The 26,778-nt window shown below is 38.0% G+C and overlaps 1 protein-coding gene across 4 annotated transcripts; it reads right to left on the reverse strand.

Annotated features, from left to right (window-relative positions):
* Positions 1-1,123: 1,123 nt before the first annotated feature.
* Positions 1,124-26,345, reverse strand: LOC122654570 (magnesium transporter MRS2-11, chloroplastic). 4 transcript variants are annotated; one of them, XM_043848715.1, is made up of 15 exons: positions 26,031-26,345; positions 25,899-25,994; positions 23,752-23,824; positions 21,829-21,902; positions 11,684-11,769; positions 11,470-11,560; positions 10,048-10,116; positions 8,783-8,863; positions 8,521-8,686; positions 8,365-8,410; positions 4,785-4,865; positions 2,548-2,630; positions 1,884-1,927; positions 1,576-1,713; positions 1,124-1,180 (listed from the first exon to the last, which is right to left on the reverse strand). In XM_043848715.1, the coding sequence occupies exons 1-14, from the start codon at positions 26,322-26,324 to the stop codon at positions 1,618-1,620; spliced, it is 1,380 nt and encodes a 459-aa protein (XP_043704650.1). In that variant the 5' UTR covers positions 26,325-26,345; the 3' UTR covers positions 1,124-1,180; positions 1,576-1,617. The 4 variants fall into 4 exon arrangements, with proteins under 4 accessions (XP_043704650.1, XP_043704649.1, XP_043704648.1 ...); XM_043848714.1 differs by having other exon boundaries at positions 21,829-21,899; positions 25,899-26,345; XM_043848713.1 differs by having other exon boundaries at positions 25,899-26,345.
* Positions 26,346-26,778: the final 433 nt, after the last annotated feature.

Consider the following 26,778-nt stretch of genomic DNA (forward strand, 5'->3'; position numbering starts at 1 on the left):
TTGTGAATTTGGGTTTGGAAACATTTTTCCCTGAAAGGGGGGGGGGTTATAAAGTTGCTTACATTATATTTTTCTCAAGACCTTACAATGGCGGAAGCCTCGTGCACTGAATATGCCTTTTTTTTCCGAAGATGTTTTTCTTTTTCTTTTCTAATCATTTTGCTATTATTTCTTTGTAACCTCGTAATATTCAAGACCCTGGGCAAAATAATTAGTGTAAGATATGGATGCCCTCTAGCTACACTAACCGGTTCAAGAGTTCTACTTTGGATTGCTAGAAATGATCCAAGTTCATCGGAGGCCGATTTCACGTTGCTAGATATCCGAGTGACACATTAATTATTTTGATAATTTTGTCCCACAAAAATAAGTAGCTCAAGGAGTCGAATTCTCTTTATTGGCATTAAATAATGCCTAGTGCTCACGACTACCATACAAATTTTTATTTTTTATTTTTTTTCTTGGCAAGACTAGAGAATTTTTAATCTGTTCTAATATTTATCACATGGTTGATTGGATGGAGCTGAAATTTTGTAGAATAGACCCTAGATACTGGTCACATTTCAATTTTCTGTTAGAACAGGCGGAATGTAAAATTTCTAAAAGGGAGAATGTTCACTATGCCGCAGAGCAGGCTGCGCCCACGCACATGGGCCTACCACTCAGGGGGCAGGATGGTCATTGCACCCACCCCCATGTGCCTGGATGCAGCCTGCGCTGCGGCACAGAGAACATCGCCCCATTTAAATAATATAGTTTGGTTTCTTTAGAATGCCCAGCTCCAATCGGTTCAAAGAGCCTTGAAAATTTCTAAATACATAAATTTAGAATAGAGGAATACAGTAGAGGAAAAAAAATTTACATGGAGATGATGCACCTGGATCAAGGAGACTTTCTAATTTTTACAGATAACAGAGGAATACAGTAGAGGGAAAAATTTAACTGTTTATACATAAATTTCTGGTTTGCAATCAACAAAATTTCATGTTACAGAAGGCATTCACCTAGGGCACTTGACGAGCTTGCTAACTTCGGATGAATTTTTCAAAAGTCCAGAGAATGTTTTCAATTAAGCACCCAGCCATCCTATACAAATCAATACCCTAATATAAAAAGTAGAATCAAAATACCATCTTTCAATCTTTCCCACCACTCGGGTGCTGGATTCTGTATGTGTCACCTGCGATAAAATAGGATTTCCATAAAATTATTTGATTAAAGGGATTTCTCATTAACACCCCTCATGGTGTCAAATAATTTTGTAATCTTATTTTTTTGCCCTTTTAGTGTATGATGATACACAATTTTTTTAACGAGGATAATAGTGTCATTTCATATTTGTACTTGGAAAATGTGCATGATAATGACACTTTTGATAATGATGTCACTTTCAAATTATTTTGAAAACCCTTTTATACCCCTATCTTAAATAACTTCTGGAAATAAGACAAGGGGCATTTAAAAGAAGGTGTCAAGTTCTAAATACACCAATAGAGGTGTCATTCAGATCCTCCTTTGATTAAAACAGGATTCTGTGAACAAACATAAACTGCAAGTAAGATTTAGAAAGCATACCTTTGTCAAATAGGTCTGCCAACCTTTGAAGAACCTCAAACATTACAATATTTTCCTTGCCCTAAGGTAAGAATACAGAAGATAGAACGCAGCGACAGCACCAACAATAATGCCAGCAGTTGTAAGCCAAAATGCATACTGCAGCAATCAAAGGATGAACAGAGTTACGATGAACAACAAAATGGTGATCTCACTCTTGCAGATCTGACCAATTGCTTAGCACTGCTTAGCCATGTGCTTAAGCATGCAGTCAGCATTTTGAGGGCAAAAAAAAGTAGACAATGGAGTAAAGAATAAGGAGAGTGTACCACATGCTCTTCAAGATAGGACTTCAAATTCATCCCAAAAATACCTTCAACCAGAGAAACAAGAGTTGTTAAAAGACACAATTGTACTAGTGATCTCATTTTTTATGTCTGCATTTACAATTGACAACTGTATGGATTGAAATCCCATAATACTGATATAGTTCCATTACAAATAAGACAACAACTGAGACCTTTGAGGCCAAGTTCAATACAACATGTTGCTTTCAAGTTCATCATGCCTTTCAGAAGCTTAGAAAATGCAGAACATCATAATGGATACTAAAGTCATAACAGAACTATGGAATGGAAGACATTGCTGAGACTAAACTAGTTAGTAAGGAAAATAGGTACGAGATATGATCTCAAATACCAACCCAAATAGAAGGAATAAAGATTAAGTTGAGTTCAACACCATTGGTTCTCTAAGTAACACCATTCTCCCAAGTAGCCTCCAAGCATTAAATCTCTGACCTATGAACTTAACTTTAACAGGAACTCTGATGGGAGACCAGAATGGCATACCGAAATGATGCATCTATTACAGTAATACATGCATAAAGCAAAAGGAAAGCAGACGAAATTTGTATAAATTCACATAAATAAGAAACATCACAACCTGTATAAGCAGACAGCATTCAAATTTCAATGACAGGAAAAGTTTTACCTGCTACAAGAGCACCAACTGCCACACAAAATGTCCCAACTTGGAGAAGCAGTTCAAGTCTGCTAACCTCAAGTCTCCGTGAGCTGAAAGCAAGAAAAACAGATCATAAAGAAAAAGGTTCACAGCCACAGCAATCTGACGTCAAAAACTCTTTAAAACCATTTTTTTAATTATTATTATTAGGAAAAATTACATTTCCCTCCCCTGTATTATAGCCTAACTACACATTCCTCCCCTGGATTTTCCCTAATTACATTCAGACCCCCTCTGGCTGACGGTGTTAACCTGGTGTTAGTTATAGTTTGGAAAAGACCATTTTACCCTTAACCCTTTCCCTGCATCATCTTCCTCCATTCACCCTCCTCAACCCTTTCCCTGCAACTCCGCCCCTCCCTGCTGTATGTGCCACCCATCTCTCCACCCCCACCCTACTATCGGTGCAACCAATCTCCCCACCCCACTAGGAGCTTGATTTGAATTGGGCAAGTATGGTCTCGAAGCAGAAAGAGACAAATTGAAGAGGGACCGTAACCTACTCATACTGGAAATTGTGAAGCTAAGGCAGCAGCAACAGTCCTCGAGGGATCAAATCGTTACAATCGAGGAACGACTGCAAGGTACAGAGAGGATGCAACAACATATGATGGCTTTCCTGTGTAGGGCTCTCAAGAACCCAGCTTTTGTGCAACAGCTTATTCAGCTAAACGAGCAGGGCAGAGAGCTTAGAAGTGATGGCATTGGGAGAAAACAAAGACTACCTCCCAGCCGGAGCACCAAAAACTTACAGGATGAGACTGCATCGGCGATTGCAGCAGCAGAAGCCATAGGTTCTCCCCAGTTTGCGAGTTTCATCAGTCAAGCCCAGGAAGAAGTGCCCACCGTTGAATCGGATATCGAGACTTTGTTCTCTGCAGCCATTGAAAATGGGTCGAGCAGAGCAATTAAGGGCAAGAAGGTTAATGTCAACCCCAGTTATAGCGATCCGGATTTGGGCACTGGTGCTACTGATTTAGCGTGGGAGGAGTTGCTGAACGAGGATCTGATTGCAGGAGAAGGAGAAGAAGAAATAGATTTAGAGAATAATCCATCCGAAATTTATGTGGAAGTTGAAGAATTGGTTGTCCAACCAACCAATTGGGGTGGAAATGTGGAGGATTTAGTGGAGCAAATGGGATATCTGGTGTCAAAGAAAACCTCAAACGAGGATGGATTTGATGGGTTGCAGATTACAGGTTCCTAGTCTTGATGTCAGCATCTCCATCTTCGTCTGTGCTTCCCATTTCTGTGGGGTACATTAATTGGAACTTTAATGTGTCCTTGTTGCTGTTGTGTAGCTCTTAGAAATCCATATATGTATCCTTGTTTGTATTATATGAATCTGCCTTGTGTGTGAACAGATCTAATACAAGACTTCCTATACAGCAGCAAGCAGGGGAAGGGGTTGAAGATGAAGGAGGAATCAAGAGAGATGGGTTTCTTTCTTTCTGTATAACTGTCAAAAGGTCTTTTTTTTTTTTTGCAATTTTCTTCTACGTAGCTGCACCGTTTTGCTTGGTTAATGAATGATATTGCTGATTCTCTGGTGTTTGTGTTGTTCTGTAGAATTTCTATACAGCTTCAACTAATGTCTCAGAACCACGGTGTGCTCTACCGTTTTAGGTAGAATGGAGCATGAGTGTGTGGGCGTCGGCAGCACGGTGGGGCCGGAGTTGCAGGAGGAGGAAGAAGAACAAGAAGGGTAAAAGGGTCATCTTACAAGGACCCAGGGTTAGTTTGGGGATTACAAAAAATATTATTATGCCACATCACCACTTAACAGACAGACATAACAGCAGGGGTGTAATAGCAATTTTGCAAACTAGAGGGGGTCAGAGTGTAATTGGGTAAAATGCAGGAGAGGAAGGTGTAATTAGCCCATAGTACAGGGGAGGGGTACGAAATTTTCCCTTATTATTATTTGTGTGGCTAACAACACCATTCATTACTTTGTTAGGAAAATAACTGGCACATTATGTGTTTATGTTACTTAAGCTCCAGGGAGCAAGTTTTACATTTCCTGTGCATGATATTAGAGCCCAAGGCCTCCATACAAATACTTATCAGAATCAGTTTCCAAGTGACATACCAAGATTATCCATGCATTGCTAAGGTCAATCTACAAACCTAATCATGGTGTTCTCAAGGGGAAAATAAGTTCGGCGACCAATGAAGAAATAAAAGAAAGATATTATCCAAACCTTAAGTTGACAGCGATAGAATCTTCCATTTCCTTTGCAGAATCAAGGAGTCTTTCTGCTTGACCATGACAAGATTCGCATCTGCAGATTAATAAAATAATAATGATATATGATTTAGCTAAATCAACATCCATTTGTGCATCATTCTATCCATTTTAAACATACTAGACAAGATTTCGTATGTTCCAGGAAAACAACAGAAGCTTCTTTACACTGTAGAGCTTCAAAAATCCATAAATTCTGAAACAAATTTTCTGTAATATGGATCCTTCTTACAAGAAATTTAAATTATCAAGTTGGTTGGAAACTTTGTTGAACTACCTAACATGCATGCTAGGAATATTTGAACTGAGTGTGATTGCTATTCGAGTTGAGAAATGCTCCATGATTCTTATTATTTTTTTTAACTATCATGGGAAGTAACTATTCCCATTGTAACCCAACAATAATTAGGGTCCAGGTAATGAAATTAGAACGTTCCATAAAAGGAAAAATCAACGGCTAACCAACCACTGAAGCTACTAAAAGTTCCAACCAAAAAATAACTAAAAGGGAGGTACTACAGTACATATGTGTGGACCTCAGCTCTCAAGCAAGCTCTCACTTGGGCACCGCATCATTAAGAATATGTCAATAAGCCCACTGGCCTGAAATTTAAGGACCCTTTCCAGACACTGAAAGAGCAGTCTACAGACCCTGCTGTTCTCCATTCTCACTTGCGAAGTACTTTGTGTATGATTTAATATCTAACCATGCAACAAGAAAACAGAGACAGATACTAAGAGAATTAAAAGCAAATAAACTTCAAGCAAGGTAAATAAAAATTTTCATTTATTTGATTGATAACAATATTATTAACTATGTATCTGATTATCTACAGTTAAATGTAATAAAATTAAAATTAAAAGACCAAGTGCCAGGGAATGATGGCTGCCCTAGCGTTCCAAGGGAAATCTAATGATGAGATCTCATCTAATGGTCAGGCAATAAAAAAAAATGTGCTCATAGAACTCCATCTATTGAATGTAGCTGAGGACAGGATTACAAGATGGATGAATGGCAAGACTAGAAAGTGGACAAATAGAAATGAATTGGACCACCAAGTATCAACAATTTGGAATTGGCATAATAGTTTCAATTCAATCTCATTAGGTTTTGACCAAGTGGAAATTTGATTTAAATACTTCTTATCCCTCACTAAAACCAAGGTAAGGTTTTGAACATGCCGTAGTTGTTAATGCTGAATTGAATCGTAGAATCCCACTCAGGTATTGTTGAATCGAATCAGGATTCGAATCATGAACCGTAGGATCCATAGCAATTAGAGGTGATGGAATGAAGATTTGGAAACTTGTACATAAATTACAACATTCTCATTGGGTTGTGAATAATAAAAACTCCAAAATCCACAATTATTCATGCTCGTAGGAAGTCAAAGAAGTAAAGAGGGTTTCTAAAACACTAAGACAAATTTTTGAAGAGTCAATTTTGACACAATTCAACTGAATCAAATCAATTAGAGACTCGGTTGTAATCCGTACAAATCACAAGAACTGTGCGAATTGGACCGATTTAGTGGCAATCATAAAATCGATACAAATTCAAAGGATTCTTCTAAAAAAAGTGACTCAACAGGGGTTTGACATTGATTTACTTTCAATAATAGGATTCATTGTCTGAAGGCGAGATTAACGATAGGAACCTGCAACTTTCAACTTTTTTTATAGAAACAGATATTAACTACACTATCAGGTTATGAATGATCGCTATACCATAGATGGATGCACATTTATACATATTATGTAAGTGTAAAAGATGAATACATACATCAGTATAGAAAAGAGTTTCGATAATTTATACATCTAATGGATGATACCCAAAGAAAAATCCAGTCAATTGCTACCGCTATTCAAGAGAACAAAGGGATAGCATCAATAGGTGACAAGATGAGGCAAAATCAATTTAGATGTGCCATGTGCCTCAGCAGTGACTGCACTGGTCGGTGGTGAGATCTGTATTGTACAAGTTTAAGGCCTTAAAAGAACGAGGATAACCAATTAGGACATGAGTTGAATTGCCCATAAAGAGAAAGAAAGAAATTAATGTAGACAAACTGGAATCGATTGGAAAGCCATTTACTGAAATGTGTCAAAATGTTATGGTACCGCAATACATGTAATTGGACAGGGAAATCATATTAATACTTTTTTTTGAGAAAAGAGAGAATCTATACAAGAGGAAATAACTCCGTAGAGATTTTGGAAAAAAACTTCAAAATTCAAATTCAAAAACAAAAATAGAAAAGGACCCTACCCAAAAGTATTGTTTTATTCAACCCTGAAGCTAACTGGTATGTCAGGCCCATAAAATTTTCCTTAGTTCATTTTTTGTTTCCATATTCTCTAACACATTCATCGTGAATTTCCACAAGATTCAATATTTTTCTCAGACTATTTTTGGCCATGAGATGGATATTTCCAATCAACAGCAACAACGTGGATGGAGCTATCCTCTTATAGCCCTTGCTACCCTGCAGCGAATGAAGAGATGGTATGCATATATATCTTCCCTTTTTGAGCTTATCATATTGATTGGCCTTCTCTTGCATCAAAGCCGAAGAAGAGCTTCTACTCCATGTTGGAGCACCTCAGTGGGAACTAATGCATTTCAATTTGGTGTCTCAGTTATATAAATATTTAGTATGTAACATTTCTTTTATAGGTTTCGTTTTCTACATAAATCTCCTTACCCCCCTCCAAAAAAATTCATGCAAAAGGTGTACTTTATGTAATTATATAAACATACTTTAAGTAATTTACAAATGGAAAGTAGTATTCTGTCTGGGAGTGTGGCCTACACCATCACTCCCATGTGTGTATCTCTCACCTCCTCAAAACAAGGGGGCAGAGGTGCCTTTTCATATGAAGAGGAGAGAGATAGGCTCCTGAACAGAATTCTATTTCCCTTTACAAATTAACACATATACTGACATGCTTCCATTTTTACATAGAAGTATCAGTTTTTCCAGCTACCACATTTGAGAGGTCAGATAATTCCAAGTTACAAAACATCCATAGCATATACATCAAAACACATTCACTCCTGAACCCCAAGAAAAACAAATGGCAAAGAGTGGGTGTCAGAACTATATAATGTTAGATTTCCATCTCAAAAGACCGGTCTGTTAAGTGGAGGTACTACCAGGTATATGAACGGAATGGGAACCTACTCGCAGCCGATGTGGGACCTAACACTCCCCCTCACGTGTTGATTGGTCGGAAGCACAATACACGTGAACAAAGGAAGGAGATGCACAGAGGCAGGGATCGGGACCCATAGCAGGATCAGGACCTGCTCTGATACCATATTAGATTTCTATCTCAAAAGACCGGTCTGTTAAGTGGAGGTACTACCAGGTACATGAACGAAATGGGGATCCCACTCACAGCCGATGTGGGATCTAAAATAAAACATTATTCTTTAGTCATACTATGAAAAAAACAAATTCACAGAACATGGAAGCAACTTCCATTCCTTACACTATTTGGAAAGATAAATTTGCGTTGGTTCAAGACATAACCTTTGAAGATAATTTTCCAAAAGCATTTCAATCTCTTCCTCTTCTTCTGAAAATTAAGGGGAGAAAGAACAAGATACCGTTAAAAACCAGATTTTCTTAATCATAGATCATACTGGTCATGAACGAAGAACAGGGACCAATATGTTCTTGAGATACCTTCAGCAATCTCCTTGTCTATGGAAACAGAGCACTCAATATCACCGCTTCCTTTCCTAAGCGAGCAGTTTCTTCCCATGATACACATACGCCGTATTTCATCGGGATCTTCTAGAAGATCGAGCAGCATCTGTCTCAGAGCTCCGGACCGTGAACCCAATTCAACCTTTGAATAAAAAGAACCAAAGATCTATATTTACTCAATGCCATGAATTTCAAAAGCTAATAGGTCTTTCAAAATAAAAGAATCAGTAAATCATACCAAGGTTTGCTTACTGAGACGAAGTTGCTCTAGTACATCAGCTGTCAACCGATTTGGTAAAACTTCAAGTAATGTGGCAACCTGAAATCAAGCTACTTCGTTTTAACAGCAAGGACCACATCAGAAATTACAGTAAAACAGCCTAAACACCAACATCAACTTCCCAACTTAATGATGAACTCAGGAACTGAATCTTTAGAATCATAAAATGGCGTTAAGTATTGCACTGTAGATTTATTCAGAAGAAGGTAAATGGCTTTAACATCTCAACTAATGCATAAATACTTCAAATGGTTCTTGGATAAAACCCTATAGGGACAATCTGTCAAGATGTTATTACAACGAGGGATGAACAAAAATCCAGAGCTCTGATTCAAAATTATCTTGATTCATCCCCACCGAGGAATTACCGAAACACTGACTCTTCACATGTTCCCAATATAAGGGATTGTTAAATATTGACAAAAAGAACGCTACCTGGTCGCAAAGCTCCTTGGCCCAGAGACAGGAGAGCACGAAAGTACCGTCCTGCCCCCCATGAAATAAAAATCGCATCTATGTTGATGCCTCTGTATGCACTCTCATTTGCCCCCACGCTGGTGCAGGCGCTACACGACTAGACAGCAATCTCTTGCCCTTAAATATTTAAGTTTAATGTATATAATATATAATAGTAATATATATACCTAATAAATAATAAAAAAGTTATAGTATTGCACCGTAGATTTATCCAAAAGAAGGTAAATGAATTTAACATCTCAACTAAGTATAAATACAATCCTATGGAGTCAATCACAGAAACATGAAACACACAGCATTAATCCTGGCCATCCAGAAAAAGTAGTACCTAATAAGCACAACATCACAGAAGTTTTGGATAGTATCTATATTCCTGGGGTATACATGTGTGTATCTAATAACCTTAAAAACTGAAAATATGGTAAAAGAATTAATTACAATCATTAAAAGAGAGGTCAAAAGTTGATCATATTATTAAAAAAAAAAAGGTCATAGCTAAAGCATTCTCACTTCAGCACTCCACCTCAGTCCCCCACATGCCCAAAAAGGGGAAAGAAGTGTCAAAAGCAGGCAATCCCACAGCAGCAATAGACAAGACAAAAAGGTTGATTGATCAAACCCCTTATATACGAAATGGGGGTAGCTTTAGTGCAATGAAGTGCAAACTTGCAATAAGCACCTACTGCCTCATCACAATTTCCACCAACCAAAAGAATAAAGATATACTCACTATGTTCCATACTCACACGAGGTTCCACATCCATTAGTCTCTGCTCTAAACGCTGTATTCTTGAAATCAAAGCTGCTTCAACAGCCTAAATACCATGTCAAAGTTTATCAATGAACCACACAACATTTTCTGTAAAATTGTACAACAAACATGTAGGTAGCAAGTTACTACTTGATCCTTATGCTAGAAACTTCAAATCATGATATGAGCTTTCTGTGCATGAAGTGAGATTTGATCATAAAGGCAGTAAAACATGATGAAATCCAGTCATCAGAAAATTAAGAAAAAATATGCTACATGCAATCTCTTTGAAAAGAGTTAATTCAGTTAATAGCATCAAGAACAACCATTTTTGCTCCCCTAACCCCCCTCCCAAAAAAAAAAAAAAAAGAAAAGAAAAGAAAAGGGGGAATCCAAAAATACATTTGGTGCAGTTTTAGTTTTTACGACAAGTGATTCTATGGGGGTGAAGGGCTTCCAAATCACAATTCAATCCTTTGGTGAAAATGGAAAGGTATCGGGTGATGGCAGACTACTTTCCACATTTGCTAATATATAAGAGGATAAGATTGGTCCATAATATACATCTTGCAGCTCTAAGAGAATGTGCAGCAGAGGAGAGTTTCACCAGCATTTGCAGAGAGAGAGAGAGAGAGAACGCTTTGCCAAGTGAGCTCTAATTTGATAACCAGAATCACCAAAATGCATAGCTGAGCCCAGGTTTAAGACCTTAACCTAGCCAAGTGCCTGTTGGCTAAGCCAGTCAGATTTTTTTTTTGTGGTCTAGAAATTTCCGAATTTGAAGTCACAAGATAAATGAGTTTCACTTTATAGTTGATTGCACTGTAACATACACATAAATGACACACTGTAAGTAATGTACACAGATCGATATTATATTGGTAGCTTCTAATTCTTCAGAATAAAAAGGTGTCAATATGCACTGGCATAAGCTATTGAGTTCGTCATTTATAACCAGACATGAGAGTAGCCACCGAAGCGAGAGAAGCCACACAAACCAGGAGAGAGAGAGAGAGAGAGAAACGGTGTTTCAAACCGAGCTGTAGTTGACAAGGTATGTAATTGCAGTTACCTAGGAGAGAGAGAGAAAAGAGACTACCAGTGGGTGGTAAGAGGTAGAGGGGGTAGCGAGCGAGGGTAAGTTTCATTAATATGTCGCCATCCCTTTCTGCTAAACAGTTAAACACTCTCGCCCCCTTCCTGGTTTGCATCTGATTGATCCTAACATACTAAATCTTATAAATGTACAAATATTGATAGAGGGTGTGCTGTGTGCAACATGGTACCCAGAAACTTTAATGTAGAACTGCATCTTAACAAATACCTGATAAGCATAATTAAAGAAAAACCAAGAGGTTTAAGCCCCAACCTATTCAGAATTTTGTGAAACAGAATAGTCTGATAAGGAATTATTTACCTCAAGTTCAAATGGCATGAATGGCCCACCATTTGTGTTTTTCTGGTTTAAGCGAGGCAACAATGAAGCAAGAAAAGCTTTTCCTCCTTTACTACAGTTGTTCAAAAAGCATGACAGATTTAACACTATCAGTTTACTCAGGACCATAGGAAAGAATATCTCAATAGCTTAAGTACTTAGAAATTTTTGTATTACAGTGGGAGCCAAGGATTACCGGTGATAATCAAAAATAAAAACATGCTCTTGCATGGCGATTGCCCTTAAGGACCCAAGATTCAATAAAATAGCATGCTCACGCACCTACAACTCCAAGCAAAAAAGCAAAAGTTATACCAAGTTATGTGATTTCAGCAAAACAAGTCTTCCAAATATCATTACAGGAAGAATTAAAACTTTTTTCAGTCTGAAAAATATTCATATCTAACCAACAGATTTCTTATTAAAGGATTAGTTCAGAGCATTAAATTTCAACTTCAGTAAAAAGTAACAAGAATCTGAGAAAAAACTCAGAAATTTTCCATTAAAAAAGACTTTTAAGAATTTTGGCAGAAGAATGATGAAAGTTGAGGAAGCATAAGGATAGGCAAAATTTCAGGAACCGCTGGAAGAAAATTGAAGAGAGAGAGAGATTGTATCATCCACAAACGAAGTTAAGAACTGGGAATGGAGAGTAGGAAACAAAGTGGTATCTATCCCCATTCCCCATAGTCATTCAAACATACAAGGCATGTTACCGGTCTAAAAGTATCAACTAATTTTCATTTCCATCTAAATAGAACCATATGGTATCATTTTCCAAAAAACATGATCACATGAACCTAATTCTTCCCAATGAAAGTGAGTGCTAATCCTTTATTTTCTTTCAGTTAAGTAATAAAATACTGAAATAGTGCAATCAAGTATAAGGTAAAAGCAGTCAACTACTTTTGTTTATTTATGATTGTTGAAGTACTGTTCATGTGACACTGTTCACGTGAACAGTGATTTGGTTGATATGTGTATCTTCTATTTTCCTAGTCCTAGTTTCTAATTATGTCAAGTCCTAATTATACTGTGAGTTGTTAGTCTTAGTTTCACTTTGAGTTGTTAGTTCTAATTCTTTTCCTATTGTAACTTGGAATCCTATCATGATTAGGAATTCCTAATCTGATTAGGAGTTCCCCTTTCTATTTGTAATTTCCCCTCTATTATAAATAGAGGGGCTTTCCTATCAATGAAAAAAACAAGTTATTATTCTCTCATTCTCTCTTTTTTCTCTTCTCTCAAGTTACTGGTTACAGGTCCTAGGTTTTCTACATGGTATCAAAGCTAGGCAATCAGTGACTGATTCTCTCCAAGATTGCCATTTTGAGAGTCGGTTCGGGTTTCTGGTTTGAAGAAGAAAACCCTAGTTCATAGAAAAAGAAGAACTAGGGTTTCATGTACTCAATTCATTTATTCGATTCTGAAAACTCTACATCAGATTTCGAATCTGATTTCTGCTCTTCAGATGAGTTGCAAATTAAATACTGATTTGTTGATCGATTAATGAAGAACCTGGTTCTGGGCTGTAGTTGCTTCTGAAGAACCTGCTTTCGTTGAAGGCGCAATCCCTTTTTCTCAATTTGACGGTGATCGAGGGGCTGGAGTTTAGGACCTGCCCTATTTTTGCTCAGTTTCTCTTTGCTTATCGTGAGGAAGATCTCTGATTTTCTGGTTTTCGTCTTGCTGAGTGTTGCTTGGCTTAGTTGTTGGATGGGCTCTTGTTCTCTGATGTTGGCTATTGATTTCTGGTGGTATCGATTCTTTGCTGGTATTTTGTTGCTGTTGGTTCGATTGAAGCTGTTCTTCCACGGAGTCAAATATTTATCGCTGCTGTTTCCCCTACCGCCAGATTCGAGTTGCAGGTTTTCTGTTTAATCTTCGACCTTCTATTTGGAGTTGCGTGGAAATCTTCCTTTGTTGGAATCACATCTATTCTGGTTTTACTGTGAGGTTGAAGTTGCAGCTTTTGTTCCGCCTCCTCCTTTCCCTGCTTTCTGATCTGAGTTTTTGGAGATTACATTAATTTTCTCCATGAGCTGCTGCTGTTTCTGATCGAAGAATCAGTTGGCTGCTGGTTCTCGTTTTCCTCTATGGCTCGTTTTCTTCTTGTGGTTGGTTCTTTCTCCCATCGTGAGGTTGAACTGTTGAAGACAGCGTTATAATGTTTTGGCTGGTTGCGTGAGGAAGACATCCAATATCTCAAAGTGGGTTTCCTTTTATGAGTTGGTTTCCTTTTTGGTTACTCTACTTTATTCCTAGCGTTTTATTTTATTCTTTAAGTTCCCTTTTATGCCCTTATCATCTTTTCTTATCTACCTTTGTCCTTATTTTACTGCTCATTCCAACATTACCCTTTTGCCTTGGGTGGTATTTGTAAGTAGATTTCATCTAAATTATCTACCCAAGAGCCCCTTGACAATTCTGGTTATTTACAAGATTGCCACTCTCCATAGCCATTATTTTACTTATTGCATCCCATTGCTTTTTATTTAACAAAAAGGCCCTTGCAAAATTTTGGTTATTTACGGAACTGCCATTACCTTTTAATACATTCCCCTATTTGACTACCCAATTGACCCTTGAAATTCTGGTTTATTACCAATTTACCCTTTGGCTTGGATTGTATTTAAAAGTGGATTTCCACCAAATTACAGTCATGCCATCCTTTTTTCCAACACCGTTCCCTTTCAATAATTCTAATTCCCTTCATATCCCAAAACATACATTTGGCATTTACCCATAACACCTTTGGAAACTTTTGGTAAATTACAATTTTGCCATTCCTTCCTTTTTAATTACCCATAGCACTTTTAGAAAATTCTGGAATATTATGTTTTTGCCCTATCTTTTACATTATCTCTGTTATGTCCACGTGTACTACACGTGAGGGGGGGATTATTTACAGTACACTTGCAGACATTGTAGAAGCAAAACTTACAGAAACACTTGGTGCAAAGCATAGACGATCAGAGTTTTCACCATTGCCAATGGGTATCTACTTTGTTATTGGGTTGAGTCTGCCGTAAGGGGGAGATTGAAGTATTGAAATATTGAAGATATTTGGTTGTTGCCTATTTGAGGACTTTCGATTGGGTTGATACAGTTTTTTTCCGCTGCCTGATTCAGTTTGTTTTCGCTACTTGCTGCTCTAGTTATTTCACTTCAAGATTCTAAGTCACTATGACAATCTGAGATTCATCACTGGATAGCTATGGAAGATCGTTGAAAGCTGCCTTTTTTGGAAGACATTCCAGTCTCGGTTTGTTGATCATGTCTGTCCAAATTTTGAAGATCTATTTTTTAAAGTTCTTGAAGGTTGTTGGAATATGGGTATTTGGGTATTACGTGTGACATGGGTTGATCCATGATATAAGATCGACCCATGGGGTGTTATTTCTATTTTAGTTATTTTCCCTTTCCTAGTTCTATTCTAGCTCTATTTAACTAGTTAGAATTAGAGTTATATTTGGGTTGTGATACTGTTCACGTGAACAGTGTCGTGAACAGTGTTTCCCTTTGTAATCTCTTTTATTATTATTATTATAAATAGAGAGCTTGATTGATCTCATTGATCAATCAAGCCATTCACTTATTTCTACATGGTATCAGAGCCTAAACTCGATATCTGAGAAATTAATTCTACTCTCCTCCATCGTCTCCCTCCACAATTGATCTCTCCTAGATCAACTAACCCATTACCCTAAAACCCTAAATCAACCGAGACCCTCCTTCTCTCTTCCCTTCTCTCGTTTCCATTATTTCATGGGAGCAGTACTTTGAGGTGATCTAAATATGATCTAGTACTTGCCCTAGAGTTTACCTCCTTTACTTTATCCTATTTTATGATCTCCATGCATAGTGAGATCCATGTTTGAAGATTGAAGAACTGTAGATTTTATTTTAGAAGACCTGCAGATTTTTTTCTCAAAGATTAAAGACCTGCAGATTTATTTCTCTTGAAGACCTGCAGATTTATTTCTCTCGAAGACCTGCAGTATTTTTTCTCCATGTTTGAAGACTGAAGCACTGCAGAATTTTATTTAGAAGACCTGCAGATGTTTTAAGACCTGAAATTTTTTTTCTCGAGACCTGCAGATTTTTTTTTTGAGACCTGCAAATCCATATTGTGCGAAGATCTGCAGACTCCTTTCCTCTTTTTTTAGAAGACCTGCAGTAGTTTTTTATTGAAGACCAGCAGCAGCTTTTTTGTTGAAGATCTGCAGATTTTTTTGCAGGAGTGCAGTATTTTTTTGAAGACCTGCAGATTTTTTTTCTATATACAGATATGCAGCTTCTCTTTGTTTGACAACACTGTAGTTGTTTATTTATACAACCTGCAGAGTTTATTTTGAAGAACTGCTGCCTATTTACCTATTGCAGAATATTCTGCAATTTCCTGCACTTCTCGGTTACTGAGGTTCTATCAGTATGCCTGATTCAGCTGCATCCACTGCTACCACCAACACTGGCCAATCTTCTACACAAGGGACCCATCATGATTATCCCTCTTTTCCAGTCAGCTCAATAAAGCTCGATGGTACTAATTATTTACTTTGGTCTACACAAATGTTTCTTTCCATTGATTCAAGGGGCTATAAGGGATATATATATGGTACCACTGTCAAACCAAGTGAAGCTGGTACATTACAAGACAAGTGGATTTCCAGCAACTCTCTTGTTATGGCTTTTCTTCTCAGTGCAATGACTCCATCCATTGCCCGTGACTATACACTACTTGATTCAGCGGCAAAAATTTGGAAAGCTGCTAAAGGTACCTATTCCCAGGTAGGGAATGATGCACAAGTTTATGATATTCAACGAAAAATCCATGCAACCAAACGGGGTGAACTTACTTTATCTGAATACTACTGTGAACTCCGTAGCCTGTGGCAAGAGCTTGACTATTATGATAACTTTCAGCTTGATTGTCCTTCTGATATTACCAAATATCAGCTTAGGGAGGATAAATTCAGAGTATACACTTTCTTGACTGGCCTTAATGTGGAATATGATCAGCTTCGGCCTCAAGTTCTGAGTCGTTCACCTTTTCCCACTTTGGAGCAAGCCTACTCTATGATACAATTGGAAGATACTCGTCGTTCCACCATGTTACCAACTACACAGCCAGAGAGATCTGCTTTAATTTCTTCTAGAGGTAGCTCTTCTAGTACTAGTACACATTCCTCGTCTGAGAAGGAACCTCTTAAATGTACTCATTGTGGAAAGGAACGACATATTGTGGATTTTTGCTAGAAGTTACATGGTCGGCCATCTGACTCTTCTGATGGTCGTAGTGGTGGTCGTGGTCGAGGCCGTGGCCGTGGTCGTGGTGGCACACAGGCCCATCTTTCTGAAGCTACTGAAACAGCCCCTACTACCACACTTTCTGCAGAGGAACTTGCTGCCTTTCGTCGTATGATGACTACCTTCGCCTCTTCATCTGCACCTGCCTTTACCTCGACTGTGGTTCCCTCTTCTGAATCGAACCTTGTTTTCTCCAAACCAGGTATTTCTTTTGCTGGTCATTGTGCTTCGGCATTATCTCATCCTTGGATAATCGATTCTGGAGCCACTAACCACATGATTGGTCAATCCAATTTATTTTTTTGTTATTCTCCTTGTTCAGGCAAAGATAAAATTAAAATAGCCGATGGTTCTCTTTCCCCTGTCTCAGAGAAGGGAGCCATCCATTGTTCTCCTTCTTTATTTTTGTCCTCTGTTTTACATGTTCCTAAGTTAACTTCTAATTTGCTTTCTATCAGTAGTTTGACATCTGATCTCAATTGCAAAGCTTTTTTTTATCCTTCACATTGTGTCTTTCAGGACTTGGGGACAGGGAGAACGATTGGAACTGGAAAAATGCATGGTGGTCTCTAGTTGCTTGACGATGATCTTATCTCTAATGTTGTTACTATGTCTGGCCAGGCTTTTACTGCTACTTCTGCTGAACATCATTTATCTGAATTGCACCGATGGAATCATCGACTGGGCCATCCACCTTTAGGAACCTTAGCTAAGATTTTTCCTGTTTTATTTCAGCATTGTAACCCCCACTCTTTATTATGTGAGGCTTGTGTTTTTGCAAAACAAACTCGTTCTGTTTATTCTAGTTCAAATAAAAGATGTTCTAAGCCTTTTTCTATGATTCATTCTGATGTCTGGGGTCCCTCACGTACCTCTTCTATTTCTGGCTTTAAGTGGTTTGTCACCTTTATTGATTGCCACACACGCACTACTTGGGTTTACTTAATGCGACACAAGAGTGAAGTTTTTTCCTGTTTTAAAGTCTTTTATAGCATGGTTCAAACTCAGTTTCAAGCTACCATTCAAACTCTCAGGAGTGATAATGGTCATGAATATTTAGATGGAGCCTTTCAATTATTTCTTGCTACTCAGGGAATTATTCATCAAACCAGTTGCGTTGACACTCCACCCCAAAATGGAGTGGCTGAACGCAAACATAGACATCTTCTTGATGTAGCTTGCTCTATTATGTTTGAAATGCATGTTCCTTCTCATTTATGGGGAGAGGCTATTTTAACAGCTGCTTATCTTATCAATAGGATGCCCTCTCGGGTACTTGACTATAAATCTCCTCTTGATCTTTTGAAGGGGTCTTCTTCTTATATTATTCCTCCCAAAATTTTTGGGTGTGTTTGTTTTGTTCAAAACCACTATGCCCATGGCAAACTTGATCCCCGCGGTCTCCGCTATATTTTCATTGGTTATTCTCCCACCCAAAAGGGGTATAAATGTTATCATCCTACATCTCGTCATGTTTTTGTTTCCATGAATGTCGTTTTTCATGAGGCCGTGGCTTTCTTTGCATCTTCGGCACCTCTTCAGGGGGAGTCCATTCCTACTCTAGAAGAAGTGCCGATTCCCATTCCTCATCTACATGAACCTATTGATGACTATCATGTACCTTTAGATAATGATGTTCAAGGGGAGCAGCAGGTACAACCAGTGAAAGATTTCACACAGCAGTATTATCGAAAGAAAAAAGGGCAACAACAGCCCACCACTGCAGCATTACCAGACCAATAGTTGTCCTCTGACCTAGGATCGAATGACACCTCCTCTGGTAATATTTCTAATCCTTTAGATGCTGCTACTTCTCCTATTACTTCTGATCCATCACTTGATCTACCCATTGCTCTTAGAAAGGGAAAAAGGTCTTGTACGCAACATCCAATATCACAGGTTGTTTCGTATGAATCTTTATCCCCATCATTTCATGCTTTTGTTTCCTCTTTATCCTCTGTTTCCATACCACAAACTTGGCAGGAGGCATTTGTAGATACTAGGTGGAAGGAGGCCATGATCGAAGAAATGCTAGCTCTAAAGAAGAGTGGTACATGGGATCTTGTCACACTTCCACCACAAAAGAAGACTGTGGCGAAGTGGGTCTTTGTAATTAAACAAAAAGTGATGGCTGTTGATCATTTTAAAGCAAAGCTGGTTGCTCGCGGATTTACTCAGACATATGGGATAGATTATTTGGAGACTTTTGCACCTGTTGCCAAAATGAACACTATCAGGGTAATTCTCTCTTGTGCTGTGAACTTAGGATGGAGTCTACAGCAGCTTGATGTTAAAAATGCCTTCCTCCATGGTGAATTAAAGGAAGAGGTATATATGGATGTCCCTCCTGGGTTCTCATCTGCTGCAACTCATGGCAAGGTTTGTAAACTTAAACGTGCGTTGTATGGTCTGAAACAATCACCACGTGCATGGTTTGGTCGTTTTCAGACAGCGATGTTGACATTTGGTTATAAACAAAGCAATGCAGATCACACTTTATTTATTAAGACATCGGGCAGCATTATTACTCTCCTCCTAGTATATGTCGATAATATAATTGTAACTGAAAATAACCCTGCGGAAATTTCCAAGTTGAAGAATTATTTGGCTAAGGAATTTGAGATTAAGGATCTAGGCATACTTCGCTATTTTCTAGGGATTGAAGTGGCCCATTCTTCTCAAGGGCTGTTCTTATCTCAACGCAAGTATACTCTAGATCTTCTTTAGCGGCATGTTAGGTCGTTTCTCCGTGGATACTCCCATTGAGGCAAATGCTCGTTTCCGAGACACGATGGTGAACCAGTGGACAAAGGGAGATATCGAGAGGCTAGTTGGGCGACTAATTTATTTATCTCACACTAGGCCGATATTGCCTATCTTGTGAGTCTTATCGATCAATTTATGCATGATCCCGGTCTAATCATCGAAGCGATTCGGATTTTGAGATACTTGAAGTCTGCTCCTGGTAAAGGAGTATTATTCTTTCGTCATGATCATCTACAGATTGAGGCCTACACTCGACTCGATTGGGCTGGTTCCCATGATCGAAAATCCACCACAGGTTACTGTACATTTGTGGGTGGAAATTGTGTTACATGGCGCAGCAAGAAGCAAACAGTGGTGGCCCATTCTAGTGCAGAGGCTGAATTTAGAGCTATGGCTCTTGGTATTTGTGAATTATTGTGGCTCAAGACTTTGTTACAAGATTTGAGTATTCCTATTACTCTGCCTATGCGACTCTACTGCGACAGTAAATCAGCAATAAGCATTGCCCATAATCCAATGCAGCATGATAGGACGAAACATATTGAAATTGATCGTCATTTTATCAAGGAGAATCTGGATAATGGGACGGTTTGTGTTCCTCATGTGCAATCTGGGGAACAGTTGGCTGATGTGTTCACCAAAGGCTTAAGTGGAAAAAATTTTCAACCTTTAGTGTGCAAGTTGGGCATTACTGATATCTACGCACCAACTTGAGGGGGAGTGTTGGAATATGGGTATTTGGGTATTACGTGTGACATGGGTCGATCCATGATATAAGATCGACCCATGGGGTGTTATTTCTATTTTAGTTATTTTCCCTTTCCTAGTTCTATTCTAGCTCTATTTAACTAGTTAGAATTAGAGTTATATTTGGGCTGTGACACTGTTCGCGTGAACAGTGTTTCCCTTTGTAATCTCTTTTATTATTATTATTATTATAAATAGAGAGCTTGACTGATCTCATTGATCAATCAAACCATTCACTTATTTCTATAAAGGTTTATTTGGGAGCTGCATTCATATGTCAAGCTGGATTCTACTACAACTGAGTTTTTTTTTTTTTTTTTTTTTCATTTTGTTCAAGTTGGGCATTAGTACCTTGTATGCGCCAACTTGAGGGGGAGTGTTAGCATTATTAGGAGTTCTTTTTTCTTTAGTTCAAGCTGGATCTTCTTTCTTTACTTATTTGTATAATCCAGCTTGAGGGGGAGTGTTGAAGTACTGTTCATGTGACACTGTTCACATGAACAGTGATTTGGTTGATATGTATATCTTCTATTTTCCTAGTCCTAGTTTCTAATTATGTCAGGTCCTAATTCTACTGTGAGTTGTTAGTCTTAGTTTCACTTTGAGTTGTTAGTTCTAGTTCTTTTCCTATTGTAACTTGGAATCCTATCATGATTAGGAATTCCCCTTTCTATTTGTAATTTCCCCTCTATTATAAATAGAGGGGCTTTCCTATCAATGAAAAAAACAAGTTATTATTCTCTCATTCTCTCTTTTTTCTCTTCTCTCAAGTTAATGGTTACAAGTCCTAGGTTTTCTACAATGATGAAATGGATTGGGGAGAAATAATGACTTGTGTCACTAGAGAGCAATCATGTTCTATTTATAATAGAAGAAAAAGGAATAAATTACAAGTATACCCTTGGGGCGACACATCTTTACAAGTATACCTAAATTACCCTTAAACCCAAATTACAACAATTTACATCTCCCAAGTAACTTTAGCATCCTACATGGCTCTCCTAATTCCACAATGTCCATAAGTTCTAGTTCAAGTTAAGAGTTCTTCTATAGGCCCTAAGAAATTAGAATTTCTTAACACATGTTCATTGTGAGAGGCATAAAGAAGAGTACATGTTCACAACTTTAACTTCTTCTGTGCATCCAGCCTAACTAGTGGTACAGATGAACATAGCATATGGAAAGTAGGTAAGTAGGAAGAAGCTTTAGAGTTCAATTATCCAGAAACTTTCAGGACTAGTACATTTCAGCCTATTAAGAAAAATAGTGCACAAAAAATGTAGCTATAATTATGTCCAATCAGCCACAGATACTTTTGAGAAGTATATAAAACTTTTCTGAAGCTACATTTGAATACTTTATATTAAATACTTCCTGTTCCTAATGAAAGTATTTTCAGTTTCAGGAAAATGTGTAATATTAAGAAATATAATAAGGGACAATTAAAAGTATCCCAGAGTAATAAATGACACAGCAACAAATCAAACAACCATTAACTGAAGAGGACTGTCACACTACCAACAATGATGGCATTGAGTTAGTCACCCACAACGAAGGATCAATGCTCCGGATGTCTCGTGGACGAAGACCTGATGTTGTAAGAAGTCATCAGAATAGAACAGGAAAAACAGCGCATTTGTGAATTGCAAAGCATACGCTGTACATTGCTCCAATAATCAGTAGAAACCAATTAAAGACAGACAACTTACTCCCACTTAAAATCAGGACCAAACCAAAACAACAGTTTAGACTTCCATAAATTACAGATCCTAGTAAAATTTGTAAACTTCAGTAATACAATTTGAAACCAAACTTCAGTTGAAGTGTGTTGTATTTCGAACACTTCCATTAAAGATCATCTAGTCAATAACCTGATAAGAATAATATTAGGTAGAAATATTCTATTTTTCTTTTATCGCTTAATTTTTATGAAGAATGTCTATTCCATGCATTGTGCATTGTGGATGGTAGGAAATACATCAGCAGCTGCCTGTGTACCTTTAAAATGACCAAGATGCCTTATCTTACATTTGCAAGGTCCTCTTACCATAAAAAATGATGAAAATGCCTTTGATATATTTATGATGCAATGACCTAAATACTCTAATATCTCATAAAAAAGTGTATAATGGACTAAAGCCAGCATTTATGTTAATGTAGTACTTTTTGGAAGTAGTATCTCTTTAAAGTATGTGTTTAATCTAGAAAACTTTCTAGCACAGTCTGCATTGATAAGCATACCAAACTGGCCCAAATATCTGCCACAAGGCAGATTGGGTGGGGCCCAAATTTTGTGGATAGATAGACTTCAAGGTCCCCTGCACACATGTCAAATTTCAGCCCAAACAAAGTCTGGTAAGGGGTAAAATAGACCTTTGAAGAATCAGGACAATGTTAGATGGCATAATAGTGGTCAGAGTACACCAGGCATGCATGGACATACAAAGGAATTCATGGACATACATGGGGGGGGGGATATCTGATTAAATTTGAGTCTGAAATTTGATGCATGGCTAATTTAGCCCATGTCCTCTCTATCCAATGATTGGAATAGCCTTATCATCTGTCCATGTGGCACAATGTGGGTGGGCCACTTCAAATGAGGGGAGGTGAGAAATGAGTTTTCCCATTTATCTATATAAATATTATTTATATATACAATTGAACCTTAATACTTTAGACCTACACAAGAACTTATCTTAATAATATTTTATTTTTGATAAGTCATATCTTAATATTATCTTAATAAGTATTAATCGTCTTAAACCATTGTGTATAATTGTCATGCTTTTGTACTGGATCCCAAGTTATTCTATCATTTCTAAAGTTTCATTAATTCATCTGGAACATTCATCAGTTCCATTGATTTTCCATGGACTTCAATAATATCTGCAGGATTTCCATGGACTTCCATAAACTTCGATAACAAATTCTTACTAATACAGAAGTTTTTTTTTTTTTGGGGGGGGGGGGTGGGGTGGGGGATACCACAACTACGTGTACCACACACAGTGGCATGGAACCCCAGTGACTCAAACTAGAGTCTATTCCATGGTGTGCCAGTGCTGATGCCAATTCACCCAAGAAGTGATTGGCAATGCCGAAGCTTAGAACCTTGACATTGTATAAATGGCTCATGGAAAATAATAGTAGGAACCTCTGGTAGAGGCAAGGAAATGATGAATTGACTAATTCCAAAAATCCTTATCAATTATTTACAACGTTATGGTGGTAAACTTCCTCAGAGTTAATCATGAACATGGACAGAGAAAATTTGGATGGAGATCCTACCTACAATGACTCATGTGGAGGCGGCAAACTGTACAAAAGTAAAACAAAATTTTAAGGGTACAAAAAAGAATATTGAGGTTATACATAACAATTCTAAAATAAGCAGAAAAGGAAATAACTTTTGCAGATTTGGGGTTAATATTCACACACCACTTGACTTCAACAAGTGCCGCCTATTGATTTTTCTTGTAGACACTTTTCCATCTGGCTTCACTTCTACCACCTGAACGTACATTTTGAAAGTGTTCATGATAACTTTGTTAAAATGAAGAAGGAAACTGCAAAAAAGGTCACAAAACTACAGGGTGGAAGAAACATGAAACTCTTCGATCTCAACAATGAATCAACATCCACTCAATAAAACCTGACATAGATACCTCACCCTAACCAGCAATTACTTAAAAAGGATAGGTTGCAAGTCTGTATACATTTTATGTCAAAAGGGGAAAGGCTTGAAAATTTTCAAAAATTAGTATATAATGAACTTTAAAAAAAAAAAGTGACGAAAGGTGAAAAAAAATGCACATACATGAACATTCAAATGGTACATGGTCAATGAACTATGAAGCAGCACCACACAAATAAAAGCTCCAACACAAGGAATACCCCTTTTGCCCAACTCTTTTAAAGTTTCACAGATGCCATTATCATTCAATGGAATTCTAGAAAGGGCAAGAGAAGATCCCGTTAGGCCTGTCCTCCACCACCAACTGTCCTTTTTAATGGGGTTAATTGTGGTTTCCTAACAGCACTGAAGAAGATTCATGCATTCCTCCACCTCACAATCCAGTAATAGTACAAATTAAGCATGATACACTAGACGGGAAGAGAAATAGGAGATGCTGAAATATCTTTTATCCCAATTCAATCATGGGTAACCATATTTATTGAACCTCTAAAATTCTACTGTAAAGAGCCATCTCTTCCCTACTACAACAGAAGTTCCAAAACAATGTTTAGTTTTCTAATTCCAGGGCATCCCCCCCCCCCCCCAACCTCTTGTATCCAATCACTATTAGTGAACTCCTATTTAAACCCTATATTCTCCGTCAAAGAACAGGGTGACCAACTTTGTATGCTTTGAATCTTTCTTTAGATACACCCCTCCCCCCCCAAAAAAAAAAACTTTTGCTCACATATTTGATTCAAAGAAAGTGATCCAATCACATCCATACCCAATGTCTCCAACGTCCAAGATACCACAGTTGGATGCAAAGGCTCAGGAGATTGGTTGATGAAATTTCTGCGGTACTGAAACATGGGATTGCTCATCAGAGGCATCCATTAAGAGTTTTTTTTAATCAATTCCTGCAATAACCTCGACATCTATTTTTTAAGAATAGCTAAGAGAATAACTTTGACATCTTAATTGTGAACTCTCCATCACTCTATCGTTAATAGTAACTTTTACATTTTTACTTCAAAATCATATGCCACATTCCAACTTCTAATGTCTTATCATGCTTTAAATAGCCAAAAGTTATAAGAGACAGAGTATGTAAATCCTGGACATATTTCAAAATATGTTGACAGACCTCCCTCAAAATTGCAGCTCCCAAGCGCTCAATTTTACTTTATAACATCAATATACAGAGGGTATCCCCCTTCTAATTTTTATTGTGCAGTGGCAACCGCGTCTATCAGTTTGTAAGCTTGAAGATACACGCACATACAGGGTTTTTGGGTTTTGTAAGCAGAAAGAACTAATCTTTCCGTCAAATTGCAAGCATTTCTCATTTTTTTTCCCTTTGATTGTGAATGGAAATCTTATCCCCACCTTAACAGATCCTTATGATCTAATCCAAAAATGCAGGGAAGCAATATTGAATTAAATTAAATATTGTAAAAGAAGTATAGGAAAAGAAAAGAACAGATTCAAACAATATGCAATCGGTAATAATACTAGAGTAAAAATCATCACTTTGAACACTCATTTCCACTTCAATATTAATTCAACAAACAAATAGTGAACAGTTTTATAATCCACTTTTTTTTTTTAAACCTATTGGAGGCATCGTACTAGTCTATCGGTCTCTCCCGTGGAAGAGGAATAAAATATTTAAAAAACTAATGAGAAAATCAGTGGCCTTAGAATTTAAAATGAAAGAAATGCAAGCACTCTGGTCCAGCTAACCATCAAACGTAAAAGTAACAGGCATGCATTAATAAGTTAACAGAGATCCTTTACGTTACCCTTTAACTTACCGAGACACAACTGAATTCAAGATCAGTAAGAGTTGGGGCGACACAATTGAATCACCACAAAATGAAGTACCAAGAGAGAGATAGAAAGTTACCTCGTACACCGGCTCCCTAATCCCCAGAGAAAGAGAATCGTAGGAATACGTTGGTACTTTCTGCGAATTGACGGGAGAAGTCGCAGCAATTGGAGACTGGGATTCAGAGTGGTTGTAATTGTCCCTGCAATCATCACCACTACCTTCAGTATGGATGGATTCCCCTTCGCTCCATCCCTCTTCGGTCGACCTAGGATAGCAATTGACCCTAGATGAACACCTCCACACGATAGGGGAGAGAGCATGAGAATTGCCGGTGGAGCTCCTCAGGGAGGACGAGGAGGAGGAGGAAATATGAGCAAGAGAAGGCGACCATGAGGATCGAGTGAGACGGGGATTTGCGAGATCCGGAAAAAACAACAGAAATGGAGATTCTTGAAAAGATGGAATGGTTAGGGAATGAAAGTGCAGAAGAGAAGTAGCCATTCCTTGAGCTTCAACTGCTGTTCTCCTTGTCCTTCTTTCTTGTCCACCTGGTCTTTTGGTGATCACTGACTGACCACTTATATATGTCGGTTAATCCAATTTGGAAATCTACCCTTTCCCAGTCACCCAGTGGATAATATTAAATATTTACTAAAATTTTTGGCCTTTTGATTTGTTTAGTGATTTAATCTCCAATAAAGCGTGAAAGAACAGGACTTGGATCTTGTGCAGCTGTGGCGGGAGCTGCACTGTGCAGCACCAAAACCCACCCTGAATAAGGGGGGAGGTGGTCATTTCATATGTGGGGCCTAGGTGGGACCCACCTATGAAATGACTACCTTACCCCTATTTTTCTTGTCATTTCGTGGTGCTGCACAGGTGCAGCTCCCATCACGGCGGGATAAGATCCTTTTCTGAAAGAACGCCAGGCATAAATTAATTCGTGGTCTCCAAA

Source organism: Telopea speciosissima, chromosome 3 (assembly GCF_018873765.1).
Source record: "Telopea speciosissima isolate NSW1024214 ecotype Mountain lineage chromosome 3, Tspe_v1, whole genome shotgun sequence".
In the NCBI taxonomy this organism is placed as follows: Eukaryota; Viridiplantae; Streptophyta; class Magnoliopsida; order Proteales; family Proteaceae; genus Telopea; species Telopea speciosissima.